The 19,684-nt window shown below is 42.6% G+C and overlaps 1 protein-coding gene and 1 pseudogene across 5 annotated transcripts in view; one reads left to right on the forward strand and one right to left on the reverse strand.

Annotated features, from left to right (window-relative positions):
* MRTFB (myocardin related transcription factor B) overlaps positions 1 to 14,533 on the forward strand; it is a 163,989-nt gene extending 149,456 nt beyond the window's left edge. For 3 of the 5 annotated variants that reach the window (XM_045542632.1, XM_045542634.1, XM_045542633.1), the window contains 4 exons: positions 383 to 544; positions 884 to 1,021; positions 5,641 to 5,701; positions 8,768 to 14,533. In XM_045542632.1, coding sequence (XP_045398588.1) covers positions 383 to 544; positions 884 to 1,021; positions 5,641 to 5,701; positions 8,768 to 9,303 — 897 coding nt within the window. In that variant the 3' untranslated portion in view covers positions 9,304 to 14,533. Of the gene's footprint in view, positions 1 to 382; positions 545 to 883; positions 1,022 to 5,640; positions 5,702 to 8,607; positions 8,688 to 8,767 lie in introns of all 5 variants that reach the window. The other 2 variants (XR_006733364.1, XM_045542635.1) reach the window with 2 other exon arrangements.
* Positions 14,534 to 16,142: 1,609 nt separating this feature from the next.
* On the reverse strand, positions 16,143 to 16,409 carry LOC123631985 (annotated as a pseudogene).
* Between the last annotated feature and the right edge of the window lie 3,275 nt (positions 16,410 to 19,684).

A 19,684-nucleotide genomic window follows, 5' to 3' on the forward strand; every position in this document is an offset into this window, starting at 1 on the left:
AGTGAGGAGTAGGTGAAATCCAGCTGTCATTTAAGAGGAAAAGTATAAAGAGCAAACACTGTGTTCCCACAAAGCGCTGTCTGCACTGCCCTCAGAGGCAAGTTACTGAGTAATGCCAACCATGGCGTGTGGGCCAGATGCAACCTAAGCCTGCTTTTGTAGATACAGTGGTACTGCCACGCAGCCACACCTGCTTATTTACATACTGCCCAGGGCTGCCATCGTGCTGCAGTGACACAGGTGAGTGGTCACCACCAAACCGGAAACTCCTGTGGCCCTTTACAGAGAAAGTTTGCCCACCCCTGCTCTAAAACGTGGTTTACTTTACTTTATCAGGAAGAGCAGAAGGACAAACTGATGGAGAAATATTTATTCCTTACAGGTTTTCACAAACTCAGCATCATCAAATACGGTCCTTCCGTATCAGAGACAAGCTGCTCCCGCGGTCCAGCAGCCCTTTATTAACAAGACCCCCAACAGCGTCCTTCAACCCAGAAATGCCCCACTTCCATCCCTGCAGAACGGCCCAAACACTCCCAGCAAGGTAACCCTGTGATGACCGCGTAGCAATATTAGTGCTTACTGGGGTATAAACTCATTCCAAAGCCTACAGCTTCGGGCACCAATACTAACGAATGAAATTGTGGAAAATACGGTGGTGCTGGCTCTTAGGCAGGAGCTTGGCTGTTGTCACAGTGAGGATGATCCCTCCTGTCGGAGGCGGCTCACGGTGCTGTCGGCCTCACAGGTGCTTCGAAGCATCTGCTCATAAGCTCCGTGCTTTGGCCACCGCGGGCAGGGCAGCAGAGCCGGGTCTGGCCAGGGCAGGAGAAAGCTTCTTGCCAAGAGGAGCTAACGTGCACCCCTCCTTCGTTTGATACAGCCGAGTTCGCCCCCTCCGCCTCAACAGTTTGTCGTCCCGCACTCTCTGTTCGGCAGCCCAGTCACCAAGACAAAAGACCCTCCCCGCTACGAGGAGGCCATCAAGCAGACGCGCAGTGCACAGGCCCCCCTTCCAGAGGTAAGAGGACAGTGGTCGTGGTTTGTAAGACTTAGATTTGATGTGCCGTCCTCAGATCCCTTGTCTAGGGCTGACTTGCCTCAATGAGAACACAAAAATTATGGCTAGGAGCCTGGCACTTTCCCTGGTTATTTAAAATCACAATTTCATTCATTATGAAGAATCCCAAACAACCTCCAGCAGCAGCGTAACCTACAGCTACCACTTATTCAGAAGTTCAGGGTTTGTCTTTTAACTTCTCCTTTGGGGCAAGGGGATCAGTCACGTTAGGGATAGAAGTGATTGTGACCAGGGCACATATTTCATACAGGTCCCTCTTTTCTAAAGCCACCAGTTGTCAGGCCAGCAAACTGACACTGTTCCACCTGGCTGACACTCGAGGCTGCGCAGCACCCGAATCCCCGTGTCTCGCTTCATCTCTCTCTGGGCCTTAGCACCTCCTCCCCCAGCAGGCAGCCCCTGCAAGAGACCTGGCCCATCTGCTGAGCAAAGGCACTTTGTCAGTAACAGCCCTGAGATTCTCCTGGCTTCACCACACGTATGCCCACCTGGTGCCCATGTGGCCTCAAGGAAGGCACTTAGCTCTCCTCTGAGTCCTCTGTGTCTCTGATAAAGGAGGAGTAGCCACAGGGGTACCAAGGGATGAGAAAAGGTAGCGTTCCCACTTGTAAAAGCATATGGCCCATGGTGGGTGCCCAGTCAGTACTCTGAACAGTCTTCCTAATATCCTTGTCTCTATAGAGGTTTTCAAAGCTTAAAACTGCACTTGCTTTCAAGGAAGAACCCCAGCCTCATGGATGATGCAAGGAGTGGCCCTGCTGCCACTCCACAGGTGCTGGAGGTAGACAACAGGATGGAACATATCTGAGCAGGACTGCTTGTTACGCACAGCAAACAGCCGGAGCGTCGGCACAGTTGTGCCAGTCCCCTGCTCCTGCATCCCATGGGTGACTTACTGGGGCTGTGCGTGCAGCGGCTCATGCCACACTTACAGAACACGAGGCCGAGGGCTCAGCACTTTGCCCAGCAAGCAGCAGGTCCCCCGACCGGGAGCACGCACAGCCCCGCCACAGTGCCCGAGTGAGCATCTGCAGAGCTGCTCAGCGCCAGGGGCAGCGCGCAGCATGGCACCCTCGGGGCCTACCGGGGACGCCCTCTCTGAGCGATACACGCTTCTCTGTATGCACTTAGTGCCGAAGCAAGGTAACTTTTCTAGCTGTAAAATGTTCCTTCAGCTCCAGACTCAGCAAGGGCCCTCATCTGTGACGGAAAAGCCAAATTTCAAAAATAGGTTTAAACATTTGCAATAGGAACTGAAACAAATGGTACTGGACTGAACTGTCCTCCCCCAGGGTCCTTTCAGAAGTGACATCTATTCTCTTCACAGGGAAACAGAGGTGGAGTGAATTGCCAAGAGCTTAACTGCAGTTCTTAAGAAAATTAAAAGGTAGCACTCATCCTTCCAAGCCTGGTTCTCGTGTGTAGGTTAATACGCTTACTTGATTTAGGTGACAGCAACAACAAAGAAAAATCTTCCACTTTAACCTAAGATAGCTGATTGGAATCCCTGGTATTTAATGTCTGTAGGTTCATTTATAGACTGAGGGAGCCAAGTTTTATATTGGTTTTTGGTATTCAAATAAAGTAGCTATCTGTAGTACCTCTTCATATGCCACTGAGCACCAAACCCCAGGAATTCTGAGGTTTTCTAATATATTTACTCAGACTTCTGATTCCACTAGTGGCTAAGTAGGCCCTAGCGGCTCCATCTTCCCTCAGGTAACAGCTGTAAATCGTGGTTATGATACAAAAGGCAACTACATGAGGTCACTGAAGAGGAAACAGTCACATTCTGCTGGGGGATCCACACTCAAAGGAGGGGTTATGTGGATGAGTTCCCTCTTTCTGCTACTCTGGCGCTGGGGTCGAGCTAAGTGGCAGGGTTACTGGTGGAAAAAAACATCATCTTTATAGCTTAGGAAACCAAAGACTGAGTTGAGAGCAACCAAAGGAAAAGAGCCAGAGAAGGAATCCCCAAATTGTCTGCCCACATTTCTGTGGGGATTTTATGCAGTGGTACATTAAGTTGAATTAGCCTATGAAAAGTGAAGGATGTGTATTCACATTTACAATAACAACTAAAAAAATACAGCAAAGTAGGGTTTTTTTAAAAAACAAGAAAAATTGTTAGAATACAATAGCCCTTTTTTTAAGGGCAAGAAAGACCGGGTTAACAAAAAAAAAAGCGGGGGGGGGGGGGGGGGGGAATAGAAAATAATGGTAAACCCAAATTTAACCGAGTCAGTAATTACAATACATACTAGTGAAATAAGCAATTAAAATGCAGAAATTGTCAGAATTGATTTAAAAAAAAAAAAAGCCAGGCTCAACTATATGCAGTGTGGCAGTTTTAAGATACATCTGCACATTCTTTGACAATTCTCCCTGGGTTGGGCTTAATGACTCACTTCTAACAAACAGAATTGGCAGACAGGATGGTGTGTGACTTCAGAGACTGGGGCATAGAAGGTACGCCCCTTCGCCCCTGCTCTCCCTTGGTTTGCTTGCCCAGGAGAGCCAGCTGTCACGCCAGGTGGACGCCCCAGCAGCCATTTGGAGAGGCTCACATGAGGGGAACTGAGGCCTGCCATCAACTGCCAGCACCAACTTGCCAGTCATGCGAATGAGCCACCTTTACAGGGGCATTCTCCAGCCAGCATCTTGACTGTAACTTCATGAAAGACCCCAAGCCAGAGCCACCCATCAAAACCATTCCTAAACTCCTGACCCACAGAATCTGGGACATCACAAATTTTAAGCCATTATATTTTAGAGTAACTTGTAATACAGCAAAAGATAACTAATGCATGCATCTACAAGAGGCATGTTTCAAATACAAAGACACAGGTTGAAAGTAAAAGGTTGGGGAGTTACACCATGCAAATAGTAAGCATAAAAAATCTGCAGTAGTGGAAAGATTTGGAGAGACATTTCCCACAGAGAAGATAAACAGATGGCAAATAAGTACACAAAAAGATGCTCAACATCATTACTCACTAAGGGAATGCAAAGTAAAAGCACAGTGCAATACCACTACATACCTAATAGAATATCTAAAATTAAAAAGACTGACAATATGAAGTGTTGGTGAGAATGAAAAACAAGTAGAAATCTCACACCGTGTACTTCTGGTGGGAATGTAAAATGGTGCGATCATTTTGGAAAACAATTTGCTGTTAGTTAAAAAGTTAAACATATAACTACCCCGAGATCCAGTCATTCCACTCATAGGCACTTACCCAAGAAAAAAGAAAATATGTCTATATAAATACTTGTACACAAATATTCATAGCAACTTTTTTTCTAATAGCCAAAAACTAGAAACCCAAATGTCCATCAACAAGTAAATGAAGGGCCAGCATGGTGGCTCGTACCTGTAATCCCAGCACTTTGGGAGGCCAAGATAGGAGAATAGCTTGAGGCCAGGAGTTTGAGACCAGCCTGGGCAACATAACAAGACCCCATCTCTATGCGGGGGGAGGAAAAAAAAAACTAACTGGGCATGGTGATGTGCACCTGTAGTCTCAGCTACTCGGAGGCTAAGGTCAGAAGGATCGCTTGAGCCCCCCAGGAGTTTGAGACTGCAGTGAGCTATGATCATGCCACTGCACTCCACTCCAGCCTGAGTGACAAAATGAGACCCTGCCTCAAAAAAAAAAATTAGCCTCCCATGTTGCTGGGACTACACAGGTGTGTGCCACCATGCTTGGCTAAGGCAAGAGGATCACTTGAACATAGGAGTTTGAAGTTACAGTGAGCTGTGATTGTCCAGCTGCACTCCAGCCTGGGTGACAGAGCAAAACCCTATCTCTTAAAAGGGAAAAAAAAGTGAATGAATAAACAAACTCATATTTCCATACGATGGAGTAGTACTCAGCGATAAAAAGGAATGAACTGTTCCTAAGGTATACACTACAACATGGATAAATCTCAAAATAATTACCTTGAGCAAAAGAAGCCGCCCCCCCCCCCCAAAAATATACACTATGTGAATCCATTTATATAAAACTAATCTATAGTGAATGAAAGCAGAGCAGCAGGTTGCCTGGGGATGAGGAAAGCATTATAGAAGGGCAAGAGGAAACTTCAGGGGTGACACATATGTTCATTATCTTGATTTTGTTGGTGGTTTCCTGGCTGTGTACATACCTCAAAACATATCAAATCGTACACTTGACACAAGTACAGCTTACTCTGTGTCAGATAAATCTCAGTGAAGCTGAAAAGTATAGTGTGATCATCTTTATACAATTTCTACACACAAATGAATAAAGACACTTAAAAGTATTAGAGGCCTCTCAAAATGCAATTCACTAATAGAAAATAAGGGCAGTGTGGAAGTCAGCTGAGGTGGGTACAGGCCCACTCTTGCTCTGTCACCTAACCAGCGGTAACACCCCTGGAGTAAGTGGCTTCACTTCTCAGGTGACCTCTGTTTTCAGAATTATCAAATGATAAATTAGAACTAGATGTTCCAGAAAGTTCCTTCGTGCTCCCAATTGTATAATAATTCTAGGTTGGTATAAAAGCAAACTAATATGTACTCTCCTTGATTGTAGATCTCCAGCGCACACAGTCAGCAGATGGATGACCTCTTTGATATCCTCATTAAGAGCGGAGGTAAGTCAGAGTCACCTCAGGCCCTCGCAGGAAGTCATCTCAGCACAAGTATGTGAAATTTTTTCCCTAGAGCTCATATCTTATCTTCAGAGACTGAGAAACATATTCTTTTAATTCTAACTGAATTTACCGTTTTAAAATCTGTTAAATTTGGGCCATTAAAACAACTTACTATGAAAGTAAAGTTGGAGGAAAAGCCATTGAATTCAGCTTAAAACAGTACTGTTAGATTTAGCCATAGAGAGATGCCTGCTGAGAAGGACCATCTCCAAATAGCAAAGTATAACCAGATTTCAATTCCATGTTGAAAAACTTTAAAACTTATCCCATGCGTATCAGTCATTGTAATGGATGAAAACATTCCAATCCTGTGTAAATTTTATGACAACCAAGTTACTTTGCTTGAACTCCAGTGACTTCATTTTTTTTTTTTTTTGAGGCACAGTCTCACTCTGTTGCCCGCTAGAGTGCCGTGGCGTCAGCCTAGCTCACAGCAACCTCAAACTCCTGGGCTCAAGCAATTCTCCTGCCTCAGCCTCCCAGGTAGCTGGGACTACAGGCATGTGCCACCATGCCCGGCTAATTTTTTTTTTATATATGTATTTTTAGTTGTCCAGATAATTTCTTTCTATTTTTAGTAGAGACGGGGGTCTCACTCTTGCTCAGGCTGGTCTCGAACTCCCGAGCTCAAACGATCCACCACCCACAGTGCTAGGTAGGATTATAGGCGTGAGCCACCGTGCCTGGCCTTTATTAAAATTTAAAGGCAATGCTAGCCGGGCATGCTGGCTCAAGCCTGTAATCCTAGCACTCTGGGAGGCCAAGGCAGGAGGATCGCTCAAGGTCAGGAGTTCGAGACCAGCCTGAGCAAGAGCGAGATCCCATCTCTACTAAAAATAGAAAGAAATTATTGGACAACTAAAATATATATACAAAAAAAAAAAAAATTAGCCGGGCATGGGGGCACATGCCTGTAGTCCCAGCTACTCAGGAGGCTGAGGCAGGATTGCTTGAGCCCAGGAGTTTGAGGTTGCTGTGAGCTAGGCTGACGCCACGGCACTCACTCTAGCCCGGGCAACAGCGCAAGACTCTGTCTCAAAAAAAATAAAAAATAAAAAAAATATAAAGGCAATGCTAAAGCACTTTCTATATATAATATGTAATCTTTAATTTATAATATATCATCTTTAATATCTCTGCCTCAGCTTATATATCTTTAGAAATAAATATAAAATCAGTGTTTTAAAAAAATTCAAATACTACTTAGGAAAATTTTCAAGTATTCTTAATTTACCCCAATGAAAGGAGTTTTATTTGAATTTTTAAATTTTGATCAAAATTTCTCTATTCACAGCAGGTACTATTTGATATACTGAAGTTGATATTTTGTTCATAATGTCTGACATAGAGAATTCTAGATATTTGACTATACTTCTCCATGTACAAATAGTGTTTTTTGCTAAGAACTATATTGGCCTTCCAAATAATTTAAGCTCATGTTATATCTCCAGAACTACAGACGTTTTAAAAACAGACATTCTATGCCCTGATTTTAAGATTTAAAAAAAAAAAAAAAAGTTTTTGCCAAGCCTGGTAAAGATAAAAACACTTCTTTTTTTGAGACAAGGTCTTGCTTTGTTGCCCAGGCTGGAGTGCAGTGGCACAATCATAGGTCACTGCAACCTCAAACTCCTGGGCTCAAGCGATCCTCTGGCTTCAGCCTCCCGTGCTGAAACTATGGGCGCATACCACCACACTCAGCTAATGTTTTTTTTATTTTTTGTGTAGAGATGAGGTCTTGCTACAGTGCCCAGGCTGGACTTTTTAAACGATCAGTAAAGATAATTTTTACAGCCTAAACTTGAAAATTAAAAGTGACAAAGTTATCAATTTTATTTTCTAAAAAGGATGACTTGTGTTATAACAAAGTATCTAGTAAGTGTATCATTTCATCTTACTGTGTACCAATACCAGTAATAATGAGAACCAACATTTAAATAGTTGATTATAAGACTACTTACTTAAATTGCACTTAAAAGCTTTCAAAACAATTCTAGAGGACTACAGTTAACGAAAACTAACATAAACCATCCGAAAACACATTGCATACAGTTGACAATTTGTTTATAAGAACCAAATCATACGTTCTCTCTCTCACATACTTATGCATTCTAGTCACTGAGCTTTAAGTGCTATTGTTAATTAAATCTATTTTCCCTAGTGTATCTGCATATAAATGAAACCAATCATATCCTCATAAAAGTAAAAAAGATACTTTATTCAAATATGTAGTTAAGTAAACACTGGTATCTACAGCAGATGGTCCACTACTTTGCTGCTACTGGATCTGGCAAGGAATAACACCTAATTAGTGCTTATTAACACTTTTACCTAATCCAGGAAACAAGACAAAAAAGAGAAAAATAAGGTCATCCACCTCATCTAAAAGAAAAAGGTCAAAGGAGCCATGTGATAGCTTTAATACAGAAGTAAAATAAGATGGCATTGTATCTTTGCACAGCTTTATACAGAAGGTATATGGCCACATTGGGCACACAGTCCACTTATAATAAAAAAAGAATGTAATTAGATTTTCCATAATACTAAGAATACACTTCCTGTCTCTGCACAAACTCAGGATATACACTTTGACATTCACTTTAAGCGTGTCACACTGCTATCATAGCAGATTCATGGTGTGGGATAAGATATGAGCCCTATCTTAAAGGTCTAAATGACTGAGAATAAGGACCCAAAGATAAAATAAGCTAAAGTCATTGATTCTTATCTACTAGGATATAACTGCTTTTGGTGCTTAGTCTTAATGAAAAAGAATTGAAAGGATATCAGAATGTAATAAACTTATTTGCTTATCTACTTAACTAAAATAATCCATCATCCTAAAGGTTATCAAGGATTGTACCTGGCCAGTAGCATTCTCTTCCTACCTTTAAGATGGACGTGTGTAGAAGGAATCACAAAAAAAGTAACTGTCCTAATAATTAATAAAAATTTTAAAATAGTAGTAAATCTTAAGTTACTAATTACTTCAATCATTTTGCACAGAGATATCCCTCCCTATAAAAGAAGAGCCTTCTCCCATTTCCAAAATGAGACCAGTAACAGCCAGCATCACCACAATGCCAGTCAATACAGTGGTGTCCCGGCCACCACCCCAAGTCCAAATGGCACCACCTATATCCTTAGAACCTATGAGCAGCTTATCTGCCAGCTTAGAGAACCAACTAGAAGCTTTCCTGGATGGCACTTTACCTTCGGCCAATGAGATTGCTCCGCTACCAACCAGCAGTGAAGACAGAGAGCCCTTCTCGCTGATTGAGGACCTCCAGAACGATCTGCTGAGTCACGCGAGCGTGCTGGACCCCTCGCACTCACCCATGGAGACTGCCGAGACCCAGTTTGCCGCGGGGACCCCCTGTCTGTCTCTGGACCTCTCAGACACAAACCTGGACAACATGGAGTGGTTAGACATCACCATGCCCAACACATCTTCAGGACTCACCCCTCTCAGCGCCAGCGCGCCAAGTATGTTCTCCACTGACTTTCTAGACCCACAGGACCTACCTTTGCCATGGGACTAACGTCACAGATGTCTTGTCTCAGAGTTCATGAGGTGTAAGACCATGAAGAAGATTCTAAAAGGTCAGTCTTTAGAGATAGATCCATGGTTGCATTGTTGCAATTAAAGAATGTTGTCATAGAAAGAATGGATAGAAGGTCATAGCCTGGAACCAAAGTTCGAAAACATTTCGTCGCATTCAGCAATGAAATTCTACAGTGAATTTCTACAGTCGAATCTAGCATAGGGCCTTCTGAAAAACAGTGTAGACAAAGAAGACTCACCTGTTTCTCCAGACTTCAGTAAAGAATGAAAAGTACCTTTAGATAAAAACAAAGAAAAGTAACGTGTGCAGGAAAATGACACTAGCATTATCTGGTAATCAACTACATTGAAACCTCTGTGGTCACTTTAAGACCCTAAATAGGAGGTAGACGGCTCCACTCAAAAATAAGGCTGATGAGAGGGAGGTGAGAGGTCATTGCACTTAGTACTTCCTAGAGATGGCCTCAGTCAGGCCAAGACACAGCAGGGGTCAAGGGCATGGGACAGCACTGGCCGGTTTGGTGACAGCTGCCAGCTGGGGACTTTTGGTTCCATTCAGAAACCTATGTAATTTTTGTGTGTTGCAGTTTATTTTGTGATTTTTGGAATCTTAACTTTATATCTCCAAATTTAAATTGAAATGGAAAATCTTTCACCATAACCAGATGATGTCTACAACATACTCATCAACAATCCACTGTAAAAAGTCCAGGTGTATTGATAACACTGAAAATTCGCAACCCTCTGGGTTGATTAGATTGACTTTAATGTATATATTAAGCACTTGTATGTACACTCTGACAGTGATTTGTACAGCCTACGTTGGGGTAAGGAAATAGGTATCCAATGGTCCTACTTTTTTTAATGATGCGAATATTTCTAGAATACTTGAGCCACATTTATTTCTGTATTTAAAGAATTGCTGACTAACTTTCAGGTAACCAGACCCATCTCAAAGAACCAAGAAAAGGCTTTAGCATGAAATGTCTTTCTGAGCTGGTGAGTTAGAAGAATGGAAGGTAAGAAAGGTCCGTCATCTACCCGGGACATTCCCACGAGGCGAACCGGTCGGACCGTGCCCTGTGTGTGTGGCCACCAGGTCCCAGCTCCGGCCCTCTGTCTTCTGCCGCTAATCCCTGGTTATCGTTTCACAGGCTCGTAACTGGACGTCCTACCTGAGCTCTCACTGTATTGTCAAGCCTAAGATTGAAAAACTGGAGGTTTTATTAGTTTTTTTTTTAATATAGAAAAACAAGTTATTACATATTTGTTAAGTAGTTTCTTAAGAATTTTCTAAAATGCCAACTATCACAGGATTATTTCAAGCTAGTCATTTAGGTATATGACAAAATGTAAATAACTGAACAAAAAACTGAAATCTACCAAAAGAGTGTGGAGGTTTTCATTAGACACTAACCGTGTGCTCCCGCTCACCCTTGTCAGCCCTCGGGCCAGGTCCAGCCCCTGGCCCCCGATGGGCGCGTGTTCCATCGCGACATGCAGGAGGCAGCCCGACCCAGTCTTTGGAAAGAATCTGTGAACCATTTCTGGGTTTGTGTTTTGCCTGAGAACTGATCTTATTTTAGATTTTTTTAATAAATTTTACTACATGTAAGAAAAGTCAGCTTTTCCGGCATTAGCACCGCGGAGCCCTCTGCTGATTGGCACCTCCCGGCTCCAAGGCCCTGGCAGCGCTGATGGCCTTGCGCGTGCATCAGGGCCAAGGCCACCGCGCTCAGTGCAGTCTGTGGTCAGCAGTTTGTGTTTAGCAGCTGGCAAACCAACGCATGGATACAGCAACTCTGTTAACCAGAACGCCACCACCCGACCAAGCCCAGCGAGAGTTTACCACACTAGATGTGACGAGGTCCTCATGTCAGCTGCCTCGAGAGGGGCCTGTCCCCGGGGCCGGGCTATTTCCTAGGGAAGGTGCTTTTCTTATGGGAGGGCTTGGCCATGGGTTTCCTGCTGAGAGTTTTTGTCTGGGGCTCATCAGGCCCGTACCTGGGCTCTGAGCGCCTTTGTGGTTCACATTTGAATGGCGTATGGAATCAGCACCAGCCGGCCGTGCGACGGGAGGGGGGACCCGAACACCTAGTGCTGTGAACTCTTGTTGAGTAACTTTGTATTTCCATAACCCTGAGTTGTGTACTTAGATAGTTTTCTAGCCCTGGGGTCCCTTAATTGCTTTTAAAAAATAGGGTTTGACCCACGCCACAGGAAGGTTGCTCTCCAAACATACGCAGTGCAGTGCGCAGAAGGCTGTCCCGTCAGCCTGCTCTCTCGCGACTACGAATTGCTCCAGTGCCCACTTCACATACGTGTTCAAATCCTTGTGTACCAGAACTTCATTTTTAAAAAAGCAAAGAGTCTCTAGCTCTTAGCTCCACAAGCCATCCCACTTGCACCATTCCGCTTGGCCCTCCTGTCCTGGCTCTCGGAGCCAGCCGGGCACCTGTGACATGAGTGCTGCCCTCCAGTGTCCCCACTGCGTAGCTCCAGGTTAGAACGAACACACACGTGACATGACCAAAGACAACGCTCTGTAAGCAGGGCCCCTCTGACCTAACTCAGTGCCCGTGGTGGGAAGCGCAGTGGGGAAGGGTGTGTGCCGAGTAAGGAAGATTGTTGCTGTTTAAAGTTAGTTTCACAGCCATTAAAGCACAGGTCGAAACAGCCCATTGAATTTGCAATATGCATGTGTGTAGTTTAGCAGCGGTACTGTTGTATATCATATTGCCAAGAAAATAACTAACCCCCAGTCATTTTTCCCTGCGTATTCTTGAAACACAGTGGTATCAACCTTGCCTTTCTATTGTATATAGATATCAGATCATCTTACTGGTGGGATGGATAAAAAGAGCTATGCCAAAGCTTCTATAAAGTCTTTGGAAGGCCAGAGGTATCTGGGCATCTTGTACATTTCAGCAAAGCATCTACACTAAGAAACCTTTTAGGAAGTGTTAGTGGTTCACGTTCTAGTGTTTTTCCTGAAATGTGCAATCTACTGTATAGTACTTGCCACATATTTGTATATAGATGTATTCTAGATGTATTCTGAATTCATGGAATTTCTTGGTTAGATACTATTTGTGTTTGTTGCATATAAATATTTTTGTAATACTAAAGAGATCTTATTTAAATTTCCTTTTTAAAACCTGCATGGTTCTGTGATCCATGTAACCGACGCTTTTGGGCTTGTAAGTGCTGTTTAGGAACAGTGGCGAAGGCAAAATCTTGGTAATAAGATAGCGCCACTGCACTGCGCAGTCCACAGACGCTGAGGGATGTCTCAGGAGCACCTGACCCGTTTTGTCACCAAAGCTGACTCAGGCTTCCTCTACCCCAACCCCAGATCATTCCAGGCAGCATAGCTTTCTTCAGAGTCCTTTCAGAATTCCCAGGCTGGAACCAGCCAAAACATCTGTCCCTACAAATGATGGGACAGTCCCTTCACTGTCCTCAAACGGACCTGGCCTTAGAGAAGTGGGAAAGCACTTTGGCAGGGTTGAAAATATTTATTTGGGAGAAGCCCACATTGTAGGGCTGTTTTCCGTGGGCCCACCTGGTAGCCAGCCTCAGACCAGCACCTGGCTGGGGACTTTTTAGAAAAATTTAAAGAGAATAGCTATTCATTGTCTCCCAGCAAAGCAACACAGGTCAGTTTAACCAAATTCACAGATAACTCCTCATCTTTCACCAGCAGTTACTGCAAAAACGAACGTTGACTACTGGCAACAGAGAACACCCATACACATTGTCCCACTGCCCTGAAGGCCACAAAGTTAGCCCAAAATTAACAAAGGCCAGTAACTGGAAGGTCAGGTTCATCAAGGAATATAGCTTACGAGTGCATGAATGTATATTTGGAGAGCATCCTAACTGCATTTCAGCAAATCTTTTAAGTAATTTCAGTCAAAACTGGAAAATAATTAAGATGTAATTTTTTTTCCTGGTTCGAACCTTCAATCACTTGTTCATTCAACAATCTTTCTGGGCTACGTTTTTATTTGTGAAGTGATTCCGTCTGCATGGCAATAAGCAGGTCCATCCTTTTCCCCATTCACCCTTTCTTATGGTATCTGAGGAAACACGGCATTGCAAGAGTTTCTGCCTGACATCTTTCAAGGAAAGCCTGTAATTCAAAAAGCTGCACATGTTTACAGAAGAGCTCTCATCCTCCACACAAACACATCGCTCTGTGAATCATTACCGGAAAACGTCACGATTCTGTGACGACGAGATGGCAATCCCAGATCTTCAAGGTGCTGTCTGGAATCAAACAAAACATGTTCTTGGAGATATTAACACAGCTGTAGTGTTTAACAGAGCTTCATGCCAACTACTAGACAAAGCTTTAACAAAGTTTATAGAATCACCGAAACTCAGTAACAATTACCTCTCTACATTATGCTGTAAGGAATCTTGCTCATTTGGTAGGAAGAGGAGCATTTAGGAAAGGGTTTAGTTTCTACCAAAAGTACTTGACCTCAAGTAACCAATAGTAAAGCAAACTCGCTTTAAAGGAACCAAAGGCATTGCCAAGTATTTGCCAAAAGGAGGCACTTTTTATTTAAAATTTGAGACTAATGAGATCTCAAAAATCAGTCCCAAAAAGGTATTATCCATTTAAGGTTATAATTTTCACAAAGATGTAGATATTTCTCTATTGTTTTCATGTAAAATAGTATAGAGTTGTTTTGTTGGTTTAAGAATAATACATAGTCAGTAGTAATACAAAGTTTTTTCCTTTTTTCTTTTCTTGCTTGCAATAGAAATGCAACGTGATAGGTGTTTCTCTTCTTTATTTTCATTGTCACGTTATGTCTTAGCATCTCACTTTATGAAAAAAAGGAGAAAGATACCAATCTACAGAGCCCTGCTTGTTGAAGCACTCGTTTAATAAACAAGAAATTATGGCAATCGGGGGTCCATTCATGTATTGCCTTTATGTTGTTTTTTAAAAGAAAAACCATGATGCCTTTGTATTTGCTGTTTGCACCCCTGAAATCAATTCCATATCATGTTTGAATGCCATACATTTTGCACATGTACTGTACATAGGTAATGCATACTGTATTTTTATATGTGTGCACATTTATCATCAGATCTTTTGTACATAGTGGCAGTATCGTAGCTGATCGGGAAATGTTTGATATCTCAGCAATTTTGCATTTTTGTGTCTCAAATAAAAACGTTTTGATGTACTATGATTCTTGCTATGAAGAGGAAAGACCACACCCTTTGGGTCAGTCAAGCCATTGCTGACCCATGGAATGGGGGCGGACTGGGGAGGAGACACGTCCTTTAGAACACAACTCACAGCACAAAGCCACCAGGCAAAGCACATGAACCAGCCAAGGTGGGTTTATAGAGCACACGGAAAGTGAGCGACCCTGCCCCGGTCCAGGACCATGAAATACAAAACAGAAACTCACATGTACCAGCTGAACTTGAACATGTGAAAATGTACACCAAAGTCATGTTCTTTCTTCCACAATCATAAGGAAACACTGAATGAACATTAGATAGCAAGCAGTCCCCAGTGGGTGGATTGATACACACAAGCACATGCACAGTGAAAACTGACTCAGTTTGATAGTCATCAATGCACCACCAACAAAATTCCTGAAACACTCAGATAATCCTTCAGTTTAGCCAAGTTTGAAAAACTATGGACATGAGGTATTTTTACAGACCAAATGGTCTTTAGAATTCAGTGCTCTTTTACTAAAATGATACTAATTTCAACCCAAAAGTTGATGGTTAAAATAGCTTTGAGGAGAACAGTGTATTTGTCTCCTTCCTTGCTTTGAAGAAACAAAATGATAATGAGTACATCTGGTTGACAACTTTTGTATCAATATTTGGTTAAGAAAACGGGCAGAGCACGAACTGCAGAAAGGGGAGGAAGAAAAAGAACTGATTTCTTAAATTCAGCAAAACATCCACCACCGCGATACCGAGAGGGCAGGAGAGGAGGCTCAACAGGCCAGATCAGAGAGGATGCTTCAAAAGGGCTAAATCTTAGTAACGTGTCGTATGTCACCAGACAAATCCTGCCCTCAAGGAGAACAGACCTTAATACTTGTGTGACAGAAAATGAAGCCACAGGGAGCACAAAACGTGCCCCAGGAGTTGAGAGGACCAAGCCCGGGTCGCAGCAGGGAGCTCTAGAGACAGCATCACGGGAGAAAACCCCTTGGGCAAGGTCACATGTAATTGGAGAAATTTTTTTTTCTGTAACATTTTTATTTTTTAATGAATTTTGAGAGGGAAAAAACATGGGCCAGAGAAGTATAGAAGATAAATACAAATGGGCCAGGCATGGTGGCTCACACGCCTGTAATCCCAGCACTCTGGAAGGCTGGGGCGAGAGGATTGCCTGAGCTCAGGAGTTCGAGACCAGCCTGAGCAAGAGTGAGACCCCGTCTCTACTAAAAATAGAAACATTAGCCAGGAGTCGTCACGCACCTATAGTCCCAGCTACTCGGGAGGCTGAGGCAGGAGGATCACTTGAGCCCAGGAGTTTGAGGTTGCTGTGAGCTATGACGATGCTACTGCATGCTAGCCAGGGTGACAAAATGAGACTCTGTCTCAAAAAAAAAAAAAAGAAATGCAAATGAAAGCTAAGTTTTACTAATTGTTTTAAAACCACAACAAACTAGTACAGACTGCCCTGTGCAAAACACAATAGAGGTTCAGAGATCAAGGTGTTCCCTTAGCAGGGCTGAAAACTTTAGTCTCTGGTATTTGGAATTTAGGCTGCAGTCCTTATACGTAGACAGATCCATGGGTGTGTGGTACAGTCCGTGTTTAAATAGATTTAAATAGAAGAATGGTCACTTAGCCCAGGAGGAAATAGATGAAGTGCTTGGCTTCATGGGTCACATAACTACTGCGGTTCCTCCCCACAATGCAATGCAATGCAATGCCAGATGGGACTGGCAGACTCCCTGACATGGGCCACAGCGTCCTTTTCTATGTTCTATTTCTCCAACACCTGAGCAGCTCACTCCACCAAGTCCTGTTGAATCTTTCTAACATGTCCGCGTTTTTGATCACAGCCTTTCAGTCACTCATGGTTTCCATGGAGCAGGGGCTGGCGGCCTGCAACGGTCTCCTGGAGGAGGTGCTAGCAGGGCTCAAGCCCAGCAAAGTTGCCATGGCTACCCAAAGCCATGGCACATCTGAACAACAGGAAAAATTTTGACTGAGCCCCTCTGTGTGCTAGGCAGTGGGCTAGATGCTGGAATTTGGCTGTAAGACAGAATCATTGAAGGAAATGCCAAGAACTCACTCTGGGAAGGTACGAGGAAGCTGGTCACACAAGGATCGCCAGTCTTTAAATGGCTTTAGAACCTTCTGTAGATACTTCTATTTTCTTTGGGTAACACAGAGGCTTAGAAAGGTTTTCAGATATTGGGCAAGGTCACCACTTTGCATCTTTGTAATCCTCTACAGCAAGTGAAGGTGAGTACCAAAGTATCTGTAAGCACAGACACATCCAGACACTTAGTGATGACCTCGAATGGATGATGCCTAGTCCACATTGCAGTGAAACACCAGCATTAAACCAAGAGAAGACTAATTTCAGGACAGATGTACATAATGTGTCACCAACAATTTTATGTGGTCACATAATCCTCTGGAAGGTGTCCCAGGTCACACAAAGACCATTCCCTCTCTTTTCGTTCTGACAGATATTTAAGTTGCAGGAAGAAACTTCATCTTGATATCCTGTCTTTAATGTTAATTTTTATGATGACAAGTTAATAAACCCACATTGTATAATCAGACAAGAAACAAGGATGCTCATCAGCTTTCTGAACACCCCTTTAGTGGGATACGACTGCGTCTAGATCATCCGCTGGGAAATCTGTCCTGCGATGACAACCTCGCATTGTACTCCTGCTGCCAGTGCACGTACAGCAGACTTGTCAAAAGCATCCGAAACCCAGATGATTCGGATGCTGGCACCGTCCTGTCCAAAGCTGGAATTTGATAACGAGGAGGTGATTTTATTCAGGTTCATAGTGTTTCTCATCAGAGATTCAAATAAAGGCCTTTGAGAGCTTTGATGTGTTTTGTTACCCATAGCTGGAGAGACACCCCCCCCCCCAGTCACACTAAGCAGAATCACAAAGCTCATGCTCATCTGCATTTGAAGTTCACTAAAGGGTTATGATGGTTCAGTTGCGATACTTCTTTAAGCACTAGAAAAGGTCTACAACACTGTTTAAATGAATAACCTATTGTCTTCACTTAAATTATATTTGTTAAGCACTTTGGAAAGTTGATCAAAACACCATCAAATTCACTAGAGATACAAAACCTGCAATAGGGATACCAAAGGTGCTACGACCGAATGCTACTTAGCCCTTGTCCCCACTCGTATCGCACAGCGCCAACGAATAGAAGGAATAGAAGGGAACTTTCTCACCTCATAAAAATCATCTACACAAAACCCAGAGCTAACATTGGACTTACTGGTGAAAGACCAAATGCTTGTCTCTGATGATCAGGAAAAAATAAGGATGTCCACTCGTGCAACTTCCATTCTACATTGTACTAGAGTTTCTACTCAGAACAATTATGTAAGGAACAAAAGGGATCCAGATTTGAAAGGAAGAAACAAAACAATCTCTATCTGTAGGTGACATTATCTTATCTAGAGAGAATCCTAAGGAATTCCCTAAAAATCTATTAGAACTAATAAATGAGTTCATTAATGTCACAGGATGCAAAACTCAATCTCATTTCTATATGGTAGCAATGAATAAAACAAATGGAATTAAGAAATGATTTGCAATAACATCAAAAACAATAAAATACTTAGGAATAAATTTAACAAAAGTACAAGACTTATACTCTGAAAACTATAAAATGTTTCTGAAAGAAATTAAAGAACAAATAAATGGAGAGACATCCCATGTTCATGGATCAGAAGACTTAATATTGTTAACATGGCAATATTCCCCCAAACTGACCTACAGATTAAACACACTCCCTATCAAAATCCCAGCTGGCTTCTTTGCCTAAATGGGCAAGCTGATCCTAAAACGCATGTGTATTACAAATTCAAAGGACCTGGAATAGCCAAAACAATCTTGGAAAAAAAACAACAAAGTTGGACTTAACATTTCTCAATTTCGAATCTTATTGCAAAGCTTCAGTAATCAAAGTGTGGTACTGGCCTAAGAAGAGACATATAGATCAACAGAATAAGAGTGAGAGTCCAGAGATAAACTCTCATCTTTATGGTCAGTTGATTTTTCATGAAAGTGCCAAAACAATTCAGTGGAGGGAAAGAATAGTCTTTTCCACAGTGCTGAAACAACTGGATATCCACATGCGGAAGAATGAATTTGGACCCCCTACCTCATGCTATATAAAAAAATTAACTCAAAATAGATCAAACTGAAAGAGCTAAAACTATAAAATTTGTAGAGTCTTTGTTACTTACATTGGGTTAGGTGAAAACAAGGTACTATTTCCCACTTATTTTATGGTGCCAGCATTACCTAGAACCAGACAAAGACATTAAGGTACTAGAAAAGTAAATTACTGACCAGTATTCCCAATGAACATGTAAAATTCCTTAACAAGTTTTTAGCAAATCTGAAAGTTAATAAAAACCTGACTAAATGAAGTTTATCCCAAGAATGCAGGGTTGGTTTAACATTTGAAAAATCAGGCCGGGCGCGGTGGCTCATGCCTGTAATCCTACCACTCTGGGAGGCCGAGGCGGGTGGATTCCTCGAGGTCAGGAGTTTGAGACCAGCCTGAGCAAGAGTGAGACCCTGTCTCTACTAAAAATAGAAAGAAATTATCTGGCCAACTAAAATATATATAGAAAAAATTAGCCAGGCATGGTGGTGCATGCCTGTAGTCCCAGCTTCTCGGGAGGCTGAGGCAGGAGGATCGCTTAAGCCCAGGAGTTTGAGGTTGCTGTGAGCTAGGCTGACGCCACGGCACTCACTCTAGCCTGGGCAACAGAGTGACACTCTGTCTCAAAAAAAAAAAAAAAAATCAGTGTAATTCATCATATTAAACTCAAAACACTAAAAACCATAAGCATCTTAATACATAGGAAAAGCATTTGAAAAAACCCAACATCCATTCCTAACTTTTTTTTTTAAATCCCTCCACAAAGCCGGAATGGAAAGGAACTTCCTCAATCTAATAAAGGACATCTATAACAAACCCACAGCAAACATCACACTTAATGTTGAAAGACCGAATGTTTTCTCCTTAAGATCAGAAACAAGACAGCAATGTCCTTTCTCAACATTTCTCAGCATTATATCGTAAGTTCCAGTAAATGAAGCAAATTGACATTCACATTAGAAAGGAAT

This window comes from Lemur catta, chromosome 2 (genome assembly GCF_020740605.2).
Source record: "Lemur catta isolate mLemCat1 chromosome 2, mLemCat1.pri, whole genome shotgun sequence".
Taxonomy (NCBI): Eukaryota; Metazoa; Chordata; class Mammalia; order Primates; family Lemuridae; genus Lemur; species Lemur catta.